The sequence below is a fragment of the Pseudophryne corroboree genome, chromosome 3 (genome assembly GCF_028390025.1).
Source record: "Pseudophryne corroboree isolate aPseCor3 chromosome 3, aPseCor3.hap2, whole genome shotgun sequence".
Taxonomy (NCBI): Eukaryota; Metazoa; Chordata; class Amphibia; order Anura; family Myobatrachidae; genus Pseudophryne; species Pseudophryne corroboree.
The window spans coordinates 732,705,631-732,726,611 of record NC_086446.1 but is presented as its reverse complement, the minus strand read 5'-3'; the positions used below and the strand labels follow the sequence as shown (position 1 = coordinate 732,726,611).

Genomic DNA, 20,981 nt, shown 5'->3' with positions numbered 1-20,981 from the left:
ACATTTGCAGCAACGTACATCTGTTCTGCTGTCTCCACAGCTCTGGCCATATTCTGAGCGACACTCATTACTTTCTTCTTATCCCAGGACTTTACTCGGGCTGCATCCACTATACTGTATCCCCTTCCTTATAGAAAGACTTTCCCCTAGCAGCATAACCTGCAAGCATTAACTTCCATCCGCCTCTCTCCACTCCAATCTCACCTTAACGCTGCTGCTACTGTAGACTGATCTTTCTGTCATGCCGTTCTGTCTCCTCCTCTGCCAATCCCTCCGCAGGCTTCCTGCTCCCTACAGGATCCAGTTTGAACTTCTCACCCTAACCTTCAAAGCTCTCTCCTGTACCTCCTATATCTCTAACCTCAATAAACTCTGCCACCCACCCCCTTCCCTTGGTCATCAGGCCTTTCCGACTCTCTGATTACCACCTCTCACCCTCGCCTCCAAGACTTCTCCTGCGCTGCCCCCTACCTATGGAATGCCCTCCTTCATTCTGTTAACTCTCCCTTAATATCTATTGCTTTAGGTCAGGGATGGGGAACCTTCAGCCTTCCAGCTGTTGTTGAACTACACATCCCAGCATGCCCTGCAACCGTTTTAGCATGGCCAAATAGCAAACATGTAGCAAGGCATGCTGGTATGTGTAGTTCAACAACAGCTGGAGGGCCGAAGGTTCCCCATCCCTGCTTTAGGTGGTCTCACAAAACTCACTCACCCTTGTGCACCTGATCTCTGCCTAACGGATGGTGGTCATTAGGTCAACATGAGTTAGGTCAACATACATTGGGTCGACCACGTTTGGTCGACATGCATTAGGTCAACATGATCACTAGGTCGACATGGTCATTAGGTCGACATGGTCATTAGGTCGACATGGAAAAAGGTAGACATGAGTTTTATCACATTTTTTAAAAATATTTTTTTGACATTTTTCGTACTTTAAGATCCACGTGGACTATGATTGGGAATAGTAACCTGTGCTAAGCGCAGTGAGGAACCTTGCCTGAAGCATGTGAGGGGACACGGTGCACTAATTGGGGTTCCCAGTCACTTTACGAAGAAAACGACAAAAGTAACAAAACATGTCGACCTTTTTCCATGTCGACATAATGACCATGTCGACCAAGCGTGGTTGACCCAATGTATGTCGACCTAACTCATGTCAACCTAATGAACCACACCCCTACCTAACCAGGCCTTCTCTCCCACATCACTAAGCTTGTGCGAGCAGGGCCCTCCCTCCTAATGTGTCTCTCCCCCCCCCCCCCCCTCCCCCATGTATTTTTGATTTGTGTCACTGTTATTTATTATGTGTCGGCACTATGCCCACATAAGTGTCAGTAGTGTTCCCACGTTGGTGACTCTGTGGTTGTGTTTGTATTATTTCTGTTTATTATGTGTCCGTTTTTATGCTCCCATTTGTTACTATGCATATTTATTTATCCTAAGTAAATAAAGTCTAATAATAGCAGTAATAATAATATGCCTAAAAACTCACATATAATGAATTTGCTTCTATACTAAATAATAAAATTTCATTATTATGTTTCTCATCTATATCTGCTAAAAATAAGAACAACTGAAAATGAATAAGTATTTTATAATAGCTTAAACACCAAGGCAAAAAGACAAGTGGTGATTATTATGCAGTTGGGACAACAGTGTGATCCTGTTTTGTGTCACCCACCACTGAATTCTGAGACGCAGAACTGGACAGCGCTTGAATGTGAAACATTTTGCCTAGAACACAGCTCTTCCATTATTCCTAGTAGGATCCCTGCAAGCATTAACGGGCCAGCTGTGGGAACACACTTGTATGGGTCTTTGTCTTATCATCTTACGTATATACTGTAACCCCACAGCAGACGGGTATAAAATAACAGACATGAGATTAAATGCAGCGGATACTTGTAGTGTAATAAACAGCTTTCACAAATACATCTATCATATAAATAAAATGGCATGGCCATACGCTTCAATTTACATTCATTGACGGAATTGCAGTAATGCCCTGTACTATAATAAGGTCTTTATAAAAAGCATACTGGAGAGGTCCTCTGGAAGTCATATTATAACATGCTATTGAGTGCTTGGCTTGATGATTTAAGACTACGAAGTACGATATTTTAGAATAAGAAGCTTGTTAATGTGGATCATGGAATAGGTGGTTGCAGCGGACGAGAAGGCTGAACTTCTTCTTTATACCTTGAGAGTAAAATCTTTATTAAACATGCATTTTTTGGAAAGCTGACACTGGAATGTGACGGCTGCCTTCCTTATAATGACCATGCACAATGATTCTGAATGAGGACATTTATTTGTACATGTGTAACGAATGTATAGAACCTGGCTGGCTCGCCATTATTCACCAGGCGTTGCTAGGTCAGCATTACCCTTTTACAGACTGTATGTTTAACACCACAATTATCATGTGTCATCTTGAGATTGGGGGGTCATTCCAAGTTGATCGCTCGCTAGCAACTTTTTGCAGCCCTGCGATCAGGTTAAAACTTGGCAAAACTGCGCATGCATATGCACCGCAATGCGCAGGCACGTCGTACGGGTACAAAGCGGATCGTTGCTGAGTGATGTATTTAACAAAGAAAATACACTCCCCCATAGGCGGCGACTATCCGATCGCAGCGCTGCAAAAAGTAGCTAGTGAGCGATCAACTTGGAATGACCCACGTTGTCCTGATACTCTGTGCTGTTGAAGGATTCTGCACCTACCTCTCCAGGGCAGAATTATGCACATTAGGAACCACATTTCTAATAGCCGGTGCGTGATGAGTGGCAACTGGGTGTTATCCCGTAGGCTGATTATTCCCGAGGGCTTGTTGCAGGCATGTAAACTGAATTGTGGGATGTACAGAGTTGTGGGTACACAGCGATCCATCAGATTTCAGCCGGATCTCTTGCACCAGGTATAGGGCTGGTGCAGTTGAATGCGGATTATGATGACTGCTACTGCCACAAGCTGATGCATAGGTGGTGGTGGTGGTGGGGAAGGAGTGGGGGGGGGGGGGGGGGTGCGCTACTCTGCAAATATGCTAATATTAGTATTAATGCAGTTGTTGGTGACTTATGTGCAACTCGGGTTTTGTCCCTGTGTCTTTATTAAGCATTGGTGGTTTTATTGGTCGTGTGATCCTTGCTGCAGAAGAAGGTGTCATTCTAGCCGTCCCACAATCCTTGCTATATATATAAATGTCACATTATTATCTCTATTCTATGATAGATGTGCAGTCCCATACTGTAGATTGCGGTCTGTATCTATTTATCTTGTTTTACTTGCAAACTGGCTGTACAGAAGTCACAGGATGCTTGTGTCAGTTTGTATTTAGCTAATCGTATGTTAATGTTGTATCAGTATCATGACTCCCAACCATCTCCGGAATGGGGTCAAATTCATACGTTTCGGTACAGTTTAGATCAGTCCTGTAGATCCTGAAGATGTCAAACGTGTCTGGCCAAAACTTTCCGTATACACTGCAGCCAGTGGCAGAGGTGGGGCTGCAGCACAGTCCAAAATTCAAATAGGGGCGCCACACCAACTGCCAGTGAGTCCCGCCGGCGATGTTTGGGGACGGCAGTTAGTGTGGCTCCCCTATTTTAGATTTTGGACTGCGCTGCAGCGCCCCCCTTTTGAACCATCATAGACTACAGGTATAACTACTTGGTGCTGCAGTATATGTAGTGTTCATTCTAGCACCCTGCGCCTTTCAAAATCAGTAAGTTCCTCTTTCCTGCCTGGGGTGTCTCTTCTGCTGTGGTGCTTCTCAGCACACTCTGATCTGTTACTCAGTGTTGTGATACAGACCTGTGTGTGCCGAGAAGCACCAGGGCAGAGAGCGACACCCCAGGCAGGAAAGAGGAACTGCACAGGATTTGAAAGGTGCAGGGTGCTAGAATGAACACTAGTATATGTGTTTTCATGTATGTAGCATGTGCTTTGTCTTCAGAAGTCTACCAAATGCATGTGTGTATATAATTATATGGATGGAAATGAAATACCTCTTTTTCTCTTACGTCCTTGAGGATGCTGGGGACTTCGTAAGGACCAGGGGGAATAGACGGGCTCCGCAGGAGACATGGGCACTAAAAAGAACTTTAGATATGGGTGTGCACTGGCTTCTCCCTCTATGCCCCTCCCCCAGACCTCAGTTTGATACTGTGCCCAGAGGAGACTGGGTGCATTACAGAGAGCTCTCCTGAGTTTCTCTGAAAGAAAGAATTTTGTTAGTTTTTTTTAGTTTCATGGAGCCCTGCTGGCAAAAGGCTCCCTGCATCGTGGGACTGAGGAGAGAGAAGCAGACCTACTTAAATGCTAGGCTCTGCTTCTTAGGCTACTGGACACCATTAGCTCCAGAGGGAGTCGGAATGCAGGTCTCCCCTCGCTGTTCGTCCCGGAGCCGCGCCGCCGTCCTCCTCACAGAGCCGGAAGATAGAAGCCGGGTGAGTATAAGAAGATAGAAGACTTCAGAGCCGGCAGAAGACTTCAGATCTTCTCAGAGGTAACGCGCAGCGTTACCGCTGCGCGCCATTGCTCCCACACACAGCGGCAGGCACTGATGGGTGCAGGGCGCAGGGGGGGGCGCCCTGGGCAGCAATAATAAACCTCTAGGACTGGCCAGTATAGATATATAGGCTCTGCGGGCTGTATATTTAAATCCCCCACCAGTTTTGAAGAAATCGAGCGGGACCGAAGCCCGCCGCTGAGGGGGTGGAGCTTGATCTCTCAGCACTAACCAGCGCCATTTTCTCCACAGCACACCGCTGGGAAGCTGGCTCCCCGGACTCTCCCCTGCTGAACACGGTGACAGAGGGTTTTAAAGAAGGGGGGGGGGCACATAATTTGGCGCAGTTATTATATAAAGAAAAGCGCTATATATCTGGGATTTTTCCAGGGTCATTGGCGCTGGGTTTGTGCTGGCATACTCTCTCTCTTTCTCTCCAAAGGGCCTTGTTGGGGAACTGTCTCCAGATTAGAGATTTCCCTGAGTGTGTGGGGTGTCGGTACGCGTGTGTCGGCATGTCTGAAGCGGAGGGCTCTTCTAAGGAGGAGTTGGAGCAAATGAGTGTGGTGTCTCCGTCGGCAACGCCAACACCTGATTGGTTGGATATGTGGAATGTTTTAAATGCAAATGTGAATTTATTACACAAGAGGTTGGACAAAGCGGAGTCCAGGGAATGTACAGGCAGTCAATCCCTGCCTTTCACTATGACGCAGGGACTTTCTGGGTCTCAGAAGCGCCCACTATCCCAAGTAGTTGACACTGATACCGACACGGATTCTGACTCCAGTGTCGACTATGATGATGCGAAGTTGCAGCCTAAATTGGCTAAAAGTATTCATTATATGATTATTGCAATAAAGGATGTGTTGCATATAACAGATGACCCCTCGGTACCTGACACGAGGATACACATGTTTAAAGAAAAGAAGCCTGAGGTTACTTTTCCCCCTTCTCATGAGCTAAATGAGTTGTTTGAAAGGGCTTGGGAAACTCCAGACAAGAAACTGCAGATTCCCAAGAGGATTCTTATGGCGTATCCTTTCCCGACAAAGGACAGGATACGGTGGGAATCCTCCCCAAGGGTGGACAAAGCGTTGACACGCTTATGCAAAAAGGTAGCGCTGCCGTCTCAGGATACCGCAGCCCTCAAGTATCCTGCTGATCGCAGACAGGAGACTACCTTGAAGTCTATTTACACACATACTGGTACATTACTCAGACCGGCGATAGCATCGGCTTGGGTTTGTAGCGCTATAGCAGCGTGGACAGATACCTGCTGATATTGATACGCTGGATAAGGAAACCATTTTATTGACCTTGGGTCATATTAAGGATGCTGTCCTGTATATGAGAGATGCTCAGAGAGACGTTGGGCTACTGGGTTCCAGAGCCAACGCGATGGCGATTTCTGCTAGGCGAGCCCTATGGACCCGACAATGGACGAATGATGCCGACTCGAAGAGGCATATGGAGGTTTTGCTTTACAAGGGTGAGGACTTATTTGGGGAAGGTCTCACGGACCTGGTTTCCACAGCTACTGCAGGTAAATCAACTTTTTTACCGTATGTTTCCTCACAGCCTAAGAAAACGCCACATTATCAGATGCAGTCCTTTCGGTCGCATAAATCCAAGAGAGTACGGGGATCTTCCTTTCTTGCCAGAGGTAAGGGCAAGGGGAAAAAGCTGCCAACTACAGCTAGTTCCCAGGAGCAGAAGTCCTCCCCGGCTTCTACAAAATCCACCGCATGACGTTGGGGCTCCACTGAGGGAGTCCGCTCCAGTAGGGGCACGTCTTCGACTTTTCAGCCACGTCTGGGTTCAATCACAGGTGGATCCCTGGGCAATAGACATTGTTTCCCAGGGTTACAAGCTGGAATTCGAAGAGGTGCCTCCTCGCCGGTTTTTCAAATCAGCCCTACCGGCTTCTTCCCCATCCAGGTAGTTTTAGCAGCATCCAGGTAGTTTTAGCAGCAATTCAAAAATTGTGTCTTCAACAAGTGGTGGTCAAGGTTCCCCTGCTTCAGCAGGGGATGGGGTATTACTCAACCCTGTTTGTGGTCCCGAAACCGGACGGTTCGGTCAGACCAATTCTGAATTTAAAATCCTTAAACCTATACTTAAAAAGGTTCAAGTTCAAGATGGAATCACTCAGAGCGGTCATCGCCAGCCTGGAAGGGGGGGATTATATGGTGTCCCTGGACATAAAGGATGCATACCTTCATGTCCCCATATATCCGCCTCATCAGGCGTTCCTGAGATTTGCTGTACAGGATTGTCATTACCAATTTCAGACGTTGCCGTTTGGGCTTTCCACGGCCCGAGGATTTTCACCAAGATAATGGCGGAAATGATGGTGCTCCTGCGCAAGCAAGGAGTCACAATTATCCCGTACTTGGACGATCTCCTAATAAAAGCGAGATCAAGAGAGCAGTTGCTGAACAGCGTGGCACTCTCCCTGAGGGTGTTGCAGCAGCACGGCTGGATTCTCAATCTCCCGAAGTCACAGTTGGTTCCAACGACCCGTTTGCCTTTCTTAGGCATGATTCTGGATACAGACCAGAAAAGGGTTTTTCTCCCGATGGAAAAGGCCCAAGAACTCCTGAACTTGGTCAGGGACCTCTTGAAGCCAAAAAGGGTGTCGGTGCATCACTGCACTCGAGTCCTGGGAAAGATGGTGGCGTCTTACGAGGCCATTCCATTCGGCAGGTTCCATGCAAGGACTTTTCAGTGGGACCTTCTGGACAAGTGGTCCGGGTCGCATCTACAGATTCATCAGATGATCAGCCTGTCCCCCAGGGCCAGGGTATCTCTCCTGTGGTGGCTGCAGAGTGCTCACCTTCTAGAGGGTCGCAGGTTCGGCATTCAGGACTGGGTTCTGGTAACCACGGACGCGAGCTTCCGAGGATGGGGAGCAGTCACACAGGGAAGAAACTTCCAAGGTCTATGGTCAAGCCAGGAGGCTTGTCTACACATCAACGTACTGGAATTAAGGGCCATATACAACTGCCTTCGTCAAGCGGAGAATTTGCTTCGCGACCTACCGGTTCTGATTCAGTCAGACAACGTGACCGCAGTGGCTCATGTAAACCGTCAAGGCTGAACAAGGAGCAGAGTGGCAATGGCAGAAGCCGCCAGGATTCTTCGTTGAGCGGAAAATCATGTAAGCGCTCTGACGGCAGTCTTCATTCCGGGAGTGGACAACTTTGAAGCGGACTTCCTCAGCAGACACGATCTACATCCAGGAGAGTGGGGACTTCATCAGGAAGTGTTTGCAGAGATTGCAAGTCAGTGGGGACTGCCTCATATAGACATGATGGCGTCACGCCTCATCAAGAAACTTTCGAGGTATTGCGCCAGGTCAAGGGACCCTCAGGCAGTAGCAGTGGACGCCCTGGTGACACCGTGGGTGTTCCAGTCGGTCTATGTGTTCCCTCCTCTTCCTCTCATCTCCAAGATATTGAGAATCATAAGACGAAGAGGAGTACAGACAATTCTCATTGTTCCAACTTGGCCTCGAAGGGCCTGGTATCCGGATCTGCAGGAAATGCTCACAGAAGATCCGTGGCCTCTTCCTCTCAGAGAGGACCTGTTACAACAGGGGCCCTGTCTGTTCCAAGACTTACCGCGGCTGCGTTTGACGGCATGGCGGTTGAACGCCGGATCCTAGCGGAAAAGGGCATTCCGGATGAGGTCATTCCTACTCTGATAAAGGCTAGGAAGGACGTGACAGCAAAACATTATCACCATATATGGAGGAAGTATGTGTCTTGGTGTGAGTCCAGAAATGCTCCTCCGGAAGAATTCCATCTGGGCCGTTTCCTTCACTTCCTACAGACTGGAGTGAATTTGGGCCTAAAATTAGGCTCCATTAAGGTTCAGATTTCGGCCCTATCCATTTTCTTTCAGAAGGAATTGGCTTCTCTCCCAGAAGTCCAGACTTTTGTGAAGGGAGTGCTGCATATCCAGCCTCCTTTTGTGCCTCCTGTGGCACCATGGGACCTTAACGTGGTGTTGCGGTTCCTTAAGTCTAACTGGTTTAAGCCTCTTCAAACTGTGGAATTAAAGTATCTCACTTGGAAAGTGGTCATGTTGTTGGCCTTGGCATCGGCAATGCGAGTGTCTGAGTTGGCGGCTTTATCTCATAAAAGCCCCAATCTGATTTTCCATGTGGATAGAGCTGAGTTGCGGACTCGTCCTCAATTTTTGCCTAAGGTGGTTTCCTCTTTTCATATGAACCAACCTATTGTGGTGCCTGTGGCTACGCGGGACTTGGAGGATTCCGAGTCCCTTGATGTGGTCAGGGCATTGAAAATGTATGTAGCCAGAACGGCTCGGGTTAGGAAAACAGAGGCACTGTTTGTCCTGTATGCAGCCAACAAGTTTGGCGCTCCTGCTTCTAAGCAGACTATTGCTTGCTGGATCTGTAACACGATTCAGCAGGCTCATTCTACGGCTGGATTGCCGTTACCAAATTCAGTAAAGGCCCATTCCACTAGGAAGGTGGGCTCTTCTTGGGCGGCTGCCCGAGGTGTCTCGGCATTACAGCTTTGCCGAGCGGCGACTTGGTCGGGTTCAAACACCTTTGCACAGTTCTACAAGTTTGATACCCTGGCTGATGAGGACCTCATGTTTGCTCAGTCGGTGCTGCAGAGTCATCCGCACTCTCCCGCCCGTTTTGGAGCTTTGGTATAATCCCCATGGTCCTTACGGAGTCCCCAGCATCCTCTAGGACGTAAGAGAAAATAAGATTTTAAACCTACCGGTAAATCTTTTTCTCCTAGTCCGTAGAGGATGCTGGGCGCCTGTCCCAGTGCGGACTAAATTCTGCAAGACTTGTATATAGTTTTGGCTTACATAAGGGTTATGTTACAGTTTTGATCAGGCGCGGGCTGATGCTGTTTTGTTTCATACTGTTAACTGGTTCCATGTTATACGGTGTGGATGGTGTGGGCTGGTATGAATCTTGCCCTTGGATTAACAAAAATCCTTTCCTCGTACTGTCCGTCTCCTCTGGGCACAGTTTCTCTAACTGAGGTCTGGAGGAGGGGCATAGAGGGAGGAGCCAGTGCACACCCATATCTAAAGTTCTTTTTAGTGCCCATGTCTCCTGCGGAGCCCGTCTATTCCACCTGGTCCTTATGGAGTCCCCGGCATCCTCTACGGACTAGGAGAAAAAGATTTACCGGTAGGTTTAAAATCTTATTATTTCAGAAATACCGTATAAAATGTTACCTGGTGTGTACACGTTACACTTTTAATATGAGATTGGATCATTGGCTGCTCGTTCAGTTTTCTTAAGACTCTATTGTCACAAAGCTGTTAAAGGGGCACTGTCACTAGTAATGTGCTTGTTGTGTCCGCTGCCAAGCGGGGAGGTTTCCCACTTACTGTATATGACAGTAGGGGATGCAGTCATGTAACCGGCTGTCGGGATCCCGTCGGCTAGGATACCGACACCAGAATCCCGTCCACTTCAAATGCCGACACTTGGCATGTCGACTAGCAGGGACTATTCCCACTCATGGGTGTCTACGAGATTCAGAGAGCGGGAATAGAACCTGTGGCAAGCGCAGTGAGCCACCAAGCCCGCAAGGGGCTTTGTTGCGCTCGCTCCCCCCGCGCGCCGGCATACTGGCAGGTGGAATCATAGAGTCAGTATGCTGACCGCCGGGATCCCAACCGATGGTCACCCGACCCCATCCCAACAGTAGGGTGTCTCACATAGGTGACAGTGAAGTGTCCCACTTGTGTGTCTGTTCGGTGCGCCTCCTGTGTAATTTGTGTACATTCGTGCCTAAAAGCTGTGGGGAGTTCCACCTATTTGATGGTGTTGTGTCCCACCTGTGTGTGACAGCGGGGGTGTCCCACCTGTGTGACAGCGGAATGTGCCTCTTATGTGCATTCACACCTACAAGCAATGGGATGTCCCCCCTGTGTGGCAGTGTTGCGAGTCTCCTGTATAACTTATGTGTATTGCCACCTTGAAGCAGTTGGATGTTCCATCTGTGTGACCATCAATATCATAAAAATGCTCATACAGTACTTCTTAAAAAAAAAGAGGGGATCTAGTTGAATTTATATTTTAACTTTAAAAATGTTATTGATTTAATAATGCTGAAAAGACAGTTTTTGAAAAGATATATAAAATGTATTTTCCGTTTTAGGTAAACATGAACGGGTGGCTCTCTTCCCAAATTCTTTACCTCAGTATTACCCTCTGTCCTGTGCTGACTGCAGATGAGAACCAAACAACTTCATCGTACTTCACCTCACCAAGTAAGAGAATTGTTTTTAACTAAAACTTCTGACTTGTTACCATATATCTATATAGTAATCTACTATGGTCTGTTCCGTCTCCAATGGCTCCCTCTGCTAGTGGGACGGGACAGACCCTAGCCTTGCATGAACCAGGAGAGGAGGCATAACGCTCTGTCGGGAATGCGGGGGAGGGACTGAGCGGGAGGGAGGTGCAGGAGAGAGCAGGGGGCGGAGTGGGACAGAGCAGCAAACAGAGGTGGCAGGACGGGACAGAGCAGCAAACAGAGAGGGGGCAGGACGGGACAGAGCAGCAAACAAAGAGGGGGCAGGAAAGGACAGAATAGCAAGCAGAGAGGGGGCGGAACGGGACAGAGCAGCAAACAGAGAGGGGGCAGGAAAGGACAGAGCAGCAAACAGAGAGGGGGCAGGAAAGGACAGAGCAGCAAGCAGAGAGGGGGCAGGAAAGGACAGAGCAGCTAGCAGAGAGGGGGCAGGAAAGGCAGAGCAGCAAACAGAGAGGGGGCAGGGCAGGACAGGACAGAGCAGCAAGTAGGAAAGGACAGAGCAGCTAGCAGAGAGGGGGCAGGAAAGGCAGAGCAGCAAACAGAGAGGGGGCAGGAAAGGACAGAGCAGCAAGCAGAGAGGGGGCAGGACAGGACAGAGCAGCAAGCAGAGAGGGGGCAGGACAGGACGGAGCAGCAGGTAGAGAGATGTCAGAGTGGGACAGAGTGGGAGCAGAGCAGCAGATTTGCCAGATAGAGAGGAGATTGGGTTGGAACAGCGGCAGACACTGAGGTGATGCCAGGTGCCTTTAGTAGTTTGAAAATAATTTCCAGGTATATGCTGCCTAACCGGTGCACCTAACCATGTTGCAGGTGATGCAGTCTTCAGACATTGTGACACTGGGATCCACCATCGTATCTTGTTTACTGTAGTTAATTACAAGCAGCTTTGATGTTGCATTGTAAATGTTCCATTATAAAAAAAAATAACGATTTCATAAAGCCTAGATAATGTGAAAAATGTTTTAGTGTTTTTAGATTGTATCTGTCATAGTATTCTGGGAGAATTCTGGTCTTCTTGTTGCCAGTGCGTATTTATGTTTTCTTGAAAAATGAGAACTGAAATAGAATAGAGTTGAATAACAATAGATGGTAACAAAGGCTTCTAACCTATAAAATAAGAGAGGTGTTATTGTGTTTTGTTCAGTACTGAAAAATAGGGACACATTCAGGGGCAAATCTTTAAAACTTGGATCTGGCTTTGGAAAACAGGTACAATACAATGAACCCTATATACTGTATATATGAATCCTGTCAGTTCCAGCTACGCACATCGCTCGCATCAGGCCATTCCTCTCCCAGAGTGTGACTAAACTTATTATCCACTCACTGGTCATCTTATGGCTTGACTATTGCAACATTCTCCTCTCCCACTCTCCCATCTTCCTCCACTCCGATCTGTTCTCAGCTCCGCAGCTAGACTTATCTTCCTCTCTCCCGCCGCTCCACATCTGCCACTCCCTTATCAAAATAACCTGCACTGGCTCCCATTCCCCGACAGAATCCTCTTCACACGCCTCACCCTCACGAACAAGGCCCTCTCTAACTACACTGCTCCCTCCATCTCCAACCTCATCTCCCTACATACAGTATTCCCTCCCACCCTCTCCGGTTGGCCAATGACCGCCACCTCTGCCCTACCCTGGTCACTGCATCCTATGCGCGAATCTAAGATTTTGTCCGTGCTGCCCCCTTCACTGGAACAAGCTCCCTCACTCTATTATTGACCTTGCAAAGCTTCACACGGGCACAGAAAACCCACATTCATTAAAGCGTTCCCTTCCGTATAACTTAATCTTGAGGCCACTCTCCCAACTTCCTGCCTCATGTCTTAGCCATCTCTACCTCGCTTACTTCCTGCCATCATGCCACCTTCTGCTTGCTTGCACCTCATGTCACCTGGCTGTCTCCCCCTCCCCCTAGATTGTGAGATCCTTGGAGCAGGGCCCTCTTCCCTCCTGTTCTCACAGTCCTCTTCTCTCGCACTTCAATTACAGCGTTCTCATACTCAGCGACTGTCTATACCCGCATCTCCTCTCGCTCGCAGCCAGTTATCTCTTCCAACGGCTGCCCGACCCTAGTATTACGCCGATTAGTCCTTTACTTCCCTACATCTCAGCTGTAGTTTTTCTGTATCTGTATTGTTAAGTTCTGTGTTCCCTGTATTGTTCTAATGTGTGCTGTATGTACAGCGCTATAAATGAAATATATATATATATATATGATGTCCACTTGCGGCTGAGCAGGTGTTACTAGGCAGGAACTGGGCATTTGCACATAGAAAATACGAGTGTCCTGGGCGTGTAGTCAGAATTGCAGGCTACAGTATTCAGAAGTGAGTGTATGAAGAGATCCACCTGATTTAAGACTGATCTCTTGCACCAAGGAAAGGGATGGTGCAAATGTGCGCCGATAGTGATTCCGGGTGCTTTCACCAGCAGATGGATAGTAGCGGTGCATTCATATAGATTTGCCCATCTCTGAATACAAGCGGAGATCCACCTTTATTTTTGTATAGGGGAAGTACAGCAGAATTGCTTGCCTAGTTTTAATGGGAGTGCAACCATGTTCTAGCCAGGTACAAGCTGATGAATTACAAACATCTACAAGATTGAAAGCACTTTAAAGAGACTTAGGCCCAGATTTATCAAGCCTTGGAGAGTGATAAATTGCACGGTGATATAGTATCAACCAATCAGCTCCTAACTGTCATTTTTCAAACACAGCCTGTAACCTGGCAGTTAGGAGCTGATTGGTTGGTACTTTAGCACTGTGCAATTTATCACTCTCCAACGCTTGATAAATGTAGGCCTTACTTCTTAACCAGTTATCATTGGTAAGAGATTCTGGGTCAGATGTGCTAAGCCTTGGATAGTGATAAAGTAGAGAGAGCTAAAGGGGTCATGTACTAAGCAGTGATAAAAGTGGAGAAGTGAGCCATGGCAACCAATCAGCATTGACGTAACATTTATAATTTGCATACTATAAAAGTATACAGAGCAGCTGATTGGTTGCCATGGACAACTTCTCAACTGGCTCACTTCTACACTTTTATCACTGCTTAGTACACATCCCCCTAAGCCTTGAATGGAGATAAAGTAACAGCCAATCAGCTCCTACCTGCCATGTCACAGACTGGGTTTGAAAAATGACAGCTAGGAGCTGATTGGTTCATACTTTATCTCCAGTCAAGGCTTAGTAAATAGACCCCAAAGTACCAGCCAGACAGCTCCTAACTGCCATGTTGCATGCTGTTTTTGAAAAATGACAGGCGCTGATTGGTTGGTACTTCTCTCCAAGGTTAGTGCACCTGCATCTATATATGCTAACCCATAGACTAAGAAGAGCAGGTAGCACACATGAGGCCACGCAGTGTGGATAAAACAAGTGACATTGGGAACCAGAATGACGTATAGGAATCTAATGGTGTGGGAGATGAAGATGGATAATAATAAAAACTCAGGGGGTCATTCCGACCCAATCGCACGCTTCGCTTCTTCGCAGCCATGCAATCGGGTCGGAACTGCGCATGCACGGTGGCCGCATTGCGCAGGCGCGTCGTTGCCTGGCGACGGCCATCGCCAGGCAGCGACGTTGCTAGCGAAGAAAGTGGTCGAAGCGGCGACAGCAAGCAGATTGACAGGAAGAAGGCGAATCCTGGCGGCAACTCACCGTTTTCGTGGGAGTGATGAGTCCAACGCAGGCGTGTCCAGGCGTTTGGAGGGCGGATGTCTGACGTCAATTCGATGCAGAAATAGACTCCCCCCCCCCCCCCCCCCCCCCCCATAGGCGGTGTCTAGTTGATCGCATGGGCAGCAAAAAGTTGCTACGTGCAATCAACTCGGAACAGTCACTTATCAGTATCTCCAGCTCCGAGAGTCTTTTTCTTTTTGTGAATTCTCTGGCTGTTCATAGCAGGTGTTTAAACAAAAATCAAAACAAATCTGAATATACATTTAGCCAGAATGCCTAACGGCTCACTTACTGAGCAGAGAACGCTGCTACAATGTGTATTTGTTGTACCTGGTAAATGCACGTCATCTGTGTTTTTGATAACAAAGGATTTTCTTTCTCGAGCAGAGCACTAGGGTGATAATGGTTTATTTAGCATGTGCACAGCATGCAGAGCTGCGTATGTTTCTGTCTGCAATGCCATGACAACAATCTTTAGGCTACGACGATGAGAGGCCTCCAGCTCCCTAAATTAGTAATTGTGTGTATGCGTGCAGTATTGCCAGTGAGCATCTCTTTCATAACTTGGATGGGATGAACGAGTTGCTGCCAGCCTTATCTAGCCAACACATGGCTCCCAATTGTGTGCAGCAGAAATACAGAGCACTCAGTAAGTTCTCAGGCTAGGACTGCCAGCCACTACTTTTCTTTTGGGCATTGGTAACTGATGCATATCTTTACTGATCTTGATGAAACACCAGCATCACTAAGCTGATGGTGGACAATCATGGTTGTCCACCATCAATGGCATTTGGCCAACAATTTTCCTTTTCTCAACGCAGGGTGCAGGGAGCTCAGCTGTGTCCTTGCATCATTAAGCCACGCCATCCACAATGCATTGCTAACCTTTGTCCCTGCATCGCTGAGCCATGCCATCCACGTTGAATTGCTAACCTCTGACCCTGCATCGCTAAGCCATGCCATCCATAATGCATTGCTAACCTCTGCTCCTGCATCGCTAAGCCATGCCATCCATAATGCATTGCTAACCTCTGCTCCTGCATTGCTAAACCACTACATCCATAATGCATTGCTAACCTCTGCACCTGCATCGCTGAGCCATGCCATCCACGTTGTATTGCTAACCTCTGACCCTGCATCGCTAAGCCATGCCATCCACAATGCATTGCTAATCTCTGACACTGCATTGCTAAACCACTCCATCCATAATGCATTGCTAACCTCTGCTCCTGCATCGCTAAGCCACGCTATCCACGTTGTATTGCTAACCTCTGACCCTGTAACCAGAGGCGTTCCTAGAGAGGAGGGGACCCATGTGCAGACTCCGTGTGTGGGCCCCCTCCTCTCCTGTAGCCGTCACCGCCACTGTTAGCGCTCTCAGCACTGAGACTCTGGCACGGTGCCAGAGTCTACAGCGCATGCACGGGACTCCAAAAAATGCACGCTGCACAATTGCCAGAGTCGCTAGTGCTCAGTGCGCTAGCAGCGGTGGTGATGGCTACGGGAGAGGAGGGGGCCCACACACAGTCACTGATAGATGCCAGAAAGGTGAGTATAGAAGAAATGGGTGCAGTGTGTGGTGTGGGCCCCCTCTGGACCCAGGGGCCCGTGTGCACAGCACACACTGCACCTATTATAGATACGCCACTGCCTGCATCACTAAGCCATGCCGTCCATAATGTATTGCTAACCTCTGACCCTGCATCACTAAGCCATGCCGTCCATTATGCATTGCTAACCTCTGACCCTGCATCACTGAGCCATGCCATCCACGTTGTATTGCTAACCTCTGCCCTTGACCTGATTGGCCCGTGGCCTGACGTTCTACCTAGCAAGGATGGGTGCAAAACTATTGATGGTTCCCAGCTTCATGCCATCGCTGTTCGTCACAAATGGCACCGTTGATGGCTAAATCCACTGTTGGTCTAATTGAAATCTCCAAACAACATACAGTATAGGGTCATTGTACAGCAGGGGTGGGGAACCTTTTTTCTACCGAGGGCCATTTGGATATTTATAAAATCCTTTGGGGGCCTTACAAGTCTGCCCCCGCGCGCGCCAAAAAAATGGGTGTGGCCAGTTAAAATGGGACGTGATACACATATGCCCCCAATAGTGCAGTGCCAGATCCACAATTGCCCCCACAGTGCCAGGTATACAAATGCCCCCATAGTGCCAGGTATACAAATGCCCCTCACAGTGCCAGGTATACAGATGCCCCCACAGTGCCAGGTATACAAATGCCCCTCACAGTGCCAGGTATACAAATGCCCCCACAGTGCCAGGTATACAAATGCCCCTCACAGTGCTAGGTATACAGATGCCCCCACAGTGCCAGGTATACAAATGCCCCTCACAGTGCCAGGTATACAGATGCCCCCACAGTGCCAGGTATACAAATGCCCCTCACAGTGCCAGGTATACAAATGCCCCTCACAGTGCCAGGTATACAGATGCCCCCACAGTGCCAGGTACACAGATGCCCCCACAGTGCCAGGTATACAAATGCCCCTCACAGTGCCAGGTATACAGATGCCCCCACAGTGCCAGGTATACAGATGTCCCCACAGTGTCAGGTATACAGATGTCCCCACAGTGTCAGGTATACAGATGCCCCTCACAGTGCCAGGTATACAAATGCCCCTCACAGTGCCAGGTATACAGATGTCCCCACAGTACCAGGTATACAGATGCCCCCACAGTGCCAGGTATACAAATGCCCCTCAGAGTGCCAGGTATACAAATGCCCCTCACAGTGCCAGGTATACAGATGCCCCCCACAGTGCCAGGTATACAGATGACCCCCACAGTGCCAGTTATACAGATGACCCCCACAATGCCAGGTATACAGATGACCCCCCGTCCCGCTTACCGCTTCTTTCGGCGGGGACACGGAGGAGAGCGCGGTTATGTTGGGCGGCGGCGTGTAAGAAGTCGAAACCAGCCGCCGGTTCGAGAGCCAATCAGAGCTCGCGGACCGGCAGCCGTGGCTCCTGATTGGCTGCCGGTCCGCGAGCTCTGATTGGCTCACGAACCGGCGGCTGGTTTCAAGTCATACACGCCGCCGCCCGACAATAGCCGCGCTCTCCTCCGTGTGGTGACAGCTGAGACACGCTGCCGCCGGACTGTGCGGCGGCGTGTCTCACTGAGAGGAGCGGGTGGGCCGGACCAAACGGCTTCGCGGGCCTTATACGGCCCGCGGGCCGGAGGTTCCCCACCCCTGTTGTACAGTATAGCACTATATTTCTGATAGGCTACATGTCACATACAGATAGTGCAGTTACATTTATTTATATATTATTTATTATTGTAGTTATATGCTTTACATTTATTATGAAATAGTGTGCACACCCATGCCATAAGACTGAAAGTGCATATACACTTGCCGAGAAAATGAACGGCGTCGCTCATTTTCACCCTTCCTGAGCGACGTCATTCACTTTCTCGGCAAGCACGTATGCCAGCGACGACGAGCAATGCGCGGCCCCTCGGGTCGTTAACGACCCTCACTGTCGGCTGTGCATGCAGCTCAATTTGGACTGCCGTCAAAGAGCTGCATGCATGGCCCAGCCGCGGCGTGACGTCGCTGAGCAATATGGTCGTCATATCGCTCAGTGTGTACGCACTGCCGCCGACTGCCCCGGCCCGGGAGGGGGAAACACTAGGCGACGTCGCTCATAGAGCATGTCACTTAGTGTGTACCCACCATAAGACTAAGCTGCTGATTTCATGCAACCTCTAAATGGCAAATTCCAATCACACCTTTCCTCAGGGACCTGGGCGATAATATCTTTAAAAAACAAAAAATGTATATATGCAAAACACATAGTAACTCTATAGTGCACATAATTGTGCCAGTCAGGTACTCACTTATCCACCTGTTAGACACAACATGAAGGTATGAGAGCAGGGGCAGTCTAAGAGAATAGGGGGCCCGTGTGCAGTCTCCGCGCACCCCCGGTCTCGCCAGTGCAGTTGTAGTGCAGACTCTAGTACTGTGCCAGTCGGCTGCACATGCGCAGGGTTCCGGGATCATAACGCCCACTCATCACTCTGTGATTTCTCTGATGCACGTGCACAAATCTTTGGGAAAATAGCAGCCGTCATATTTTCCCCTTGATTTCTACAGGGCCCGGCCTCTGTAGAGGTAAGTATAGTGTATGGGTGTGGTCTCATGGGCCCATACGCACCACACACCCTGCACCCATTATAATATAGATACGCTCATGTATGAGAGGATAAGTATTTGGCTCCCTGTACATTTGCTGATCCTCATACTGAGGTAGAGTGTATTACTTTATCCCACATCCCCTGCAGCAATCTTCCACCCACACACATTATATTCAATCTCTCCGTAGCTGCATTAACTGACAATCGGAATGAGCCATTGTTAGTGAAAATGATGAAATAATGCCTCGCGTCCTCCCACCCAGCGCTCAGATTATACAGTGTGTGTGTGTGTGTGTGTGTGTGTGTGTATATATATATATATATATATATATATATATATATATATATATATGGAGATAAAAGGGTGATAATTGGCGCACTAAACCTTCCTCTCGTAGTCCGTATGTTATACAGTGAGTTCTTAAAAATGTCCAAAGCACTTCCCCTATATCCTCTGGGGTGGCAGCCTATTCTCCAAAATGATCCGCTGTTCCAACAGATCTTCAATAAATCTAGAAAAACAAATGAGAGAGGCGCCCCTATATTGTCTGTATTGCACTAGGGGCGCCTCTCTCATTTGTTTTTCTAGATATATATATATATGTTATAGTAGTATTTGATTTTGACTGCAATCCAACTTCATGATCACCGGGTTAATCGATTCTATCTCTAATCGTAATGTCACGATGCGGATGGTAACACTGGAAGTGTAAGCAGATCTGTTGTGTTGGAGAATTATTTACAAACAGAACTTTTTTGGGGGGGCGGACGCTGGGTGCTGCAGCCCAGCCCGTGTAAAAAGGACCATTAAAGCCTTGCAATGGGGAGTAATTTGTCTGCCCGCTGCTTTTACAGCAGGAGGCAACATTACTTGCAGCAAAGCAAGTCAGTAGCTGGACAGGAAAATGAATCAGTTACTGGGGTAATTAGTTACACAGTTTATGTGGATTTGATGCGTATTTGATTGTTTCGGAATGGTCAGAATTTGCATTTCCAAATGCAGCCAGCTCTGGCGAAATATGTACAGTATACAATGTTGCAGCCTCCATAGACCGTTCCAGTCTTGTGCAAAATGCTAATGAGGTTTGTATTAATTAATTTACAGCGATAAAATAGGATGTGTTAAAGTTGTTGCTTAATCTAGAGGTAATTGGATTGCCGGTCGGGATTCCGGTGTCGGTATTGCGACCTCCGGGATTCCGTCTGGCGGGATCTTGACCGCATCCCATTGGATCTTGTTGTGCTTTGAACAACTGCAACGTTTCAGTAAAATTAGAAAACATTTTTACATTTATTTTATTTTTTTGCATTTTCCCCCCTCCATTAATTTTTTTTAAAGATTTAAAAAAAAAAAAAAAAAAATGGGAAGGAGTTCCAAAAATAAAAAAAAAGATTTAGATTATTTCTCTCATAAAATTATTGAATTATACCTTTTCACCGTACTTAACAGTAAATTTAATGTAAAATCAGTTAATCTCGAAGTTTTCTTTTTTCTTTTCCCCGAGTAACAATGAATATAAATATTACGTTTGTAATCTTTTTCAGCTGATAATACCACGGTGCTTTTCTGCGTCCGTGGTACCTGAAGTTTCAGCTGTGGTCGCTCAGTTATGGGTGAAACTGAAGTAAAACAAATTAAGATTTTTTTTTTTTTTTATTATTGAGGTGTAAATGTTGTCACTGTGAATATATCATTAAATGAGGGATGATATGTTTCAGCAGCAATTAGGGAGGTGTTACATATTACTGCCTCAATGAATGAAGAGAGTTTGTGAAAACCCCTTGACATCTTTGCCCAATATGCTGTGTCGCCTAGGCAACCCCAGTCTCTCTTCCATTGCATCCTTGTGATAACTCAGAGAGCATACTGGAGCCTCCTGTAATGAGCGCCGAGAGGACACTCTAACACCTCTCTACTCAATTATAAATTCAGTCATGTATAAGAAACTACTATAAACTTAGGACTGCCGGGTTCCAGAGTTGTGCCCACAAATCAGAGCCATTACGGAAACCAGACCTTTCTATATAAACAACTGCACAAGTTTATTTCTTATAGAGTGCAAAGCCACAGGCATAGGCCCTTATTCCGAGTTGTTCGCTCGCAAGCTGCTTTTAGCAGCTTTGCACACGCTAAGCCGCCGCCTACTGGGAGTGAATCTTAGCTTATCAAAATTGCGAACGAAAGATTAGCAAAATTGCGAATAGACACTTCTTAGCAGTTTCTGAGTAGCTCGAGACTTACTCGGCATCTGCGATCAGTTCAGTCAGTTTCGTTCCTGGT

At 47.7% G+C, this 20,981-nt stretch overlaps 1 protein-coding gene across 1 annotated transcript in view; it reads left to right on the top strand.

Annotated features, from left to right (window-relative positions):
- The window catches only part of PTPRE (protein tyrosine phosphatase receptor type E), a 297,445-nt gene that overhangs the window by 118,110 nt on the left and 158,354 nt on the right, over positions 1-20,981 (top strand). The window contains exon 2 of the mRNA XM_063962220.1: positions 10,682-10,793. Within this exon, the coding sequence (XP_063818290.1) occupies positions 10,688-10,793 (106 nt within the window). The 5' untranslated portion in view covers positions 10,682-10,687. The remainder of the gene's footprint in view (positions 1-10,681; positions 10,794-20,981) is intronic.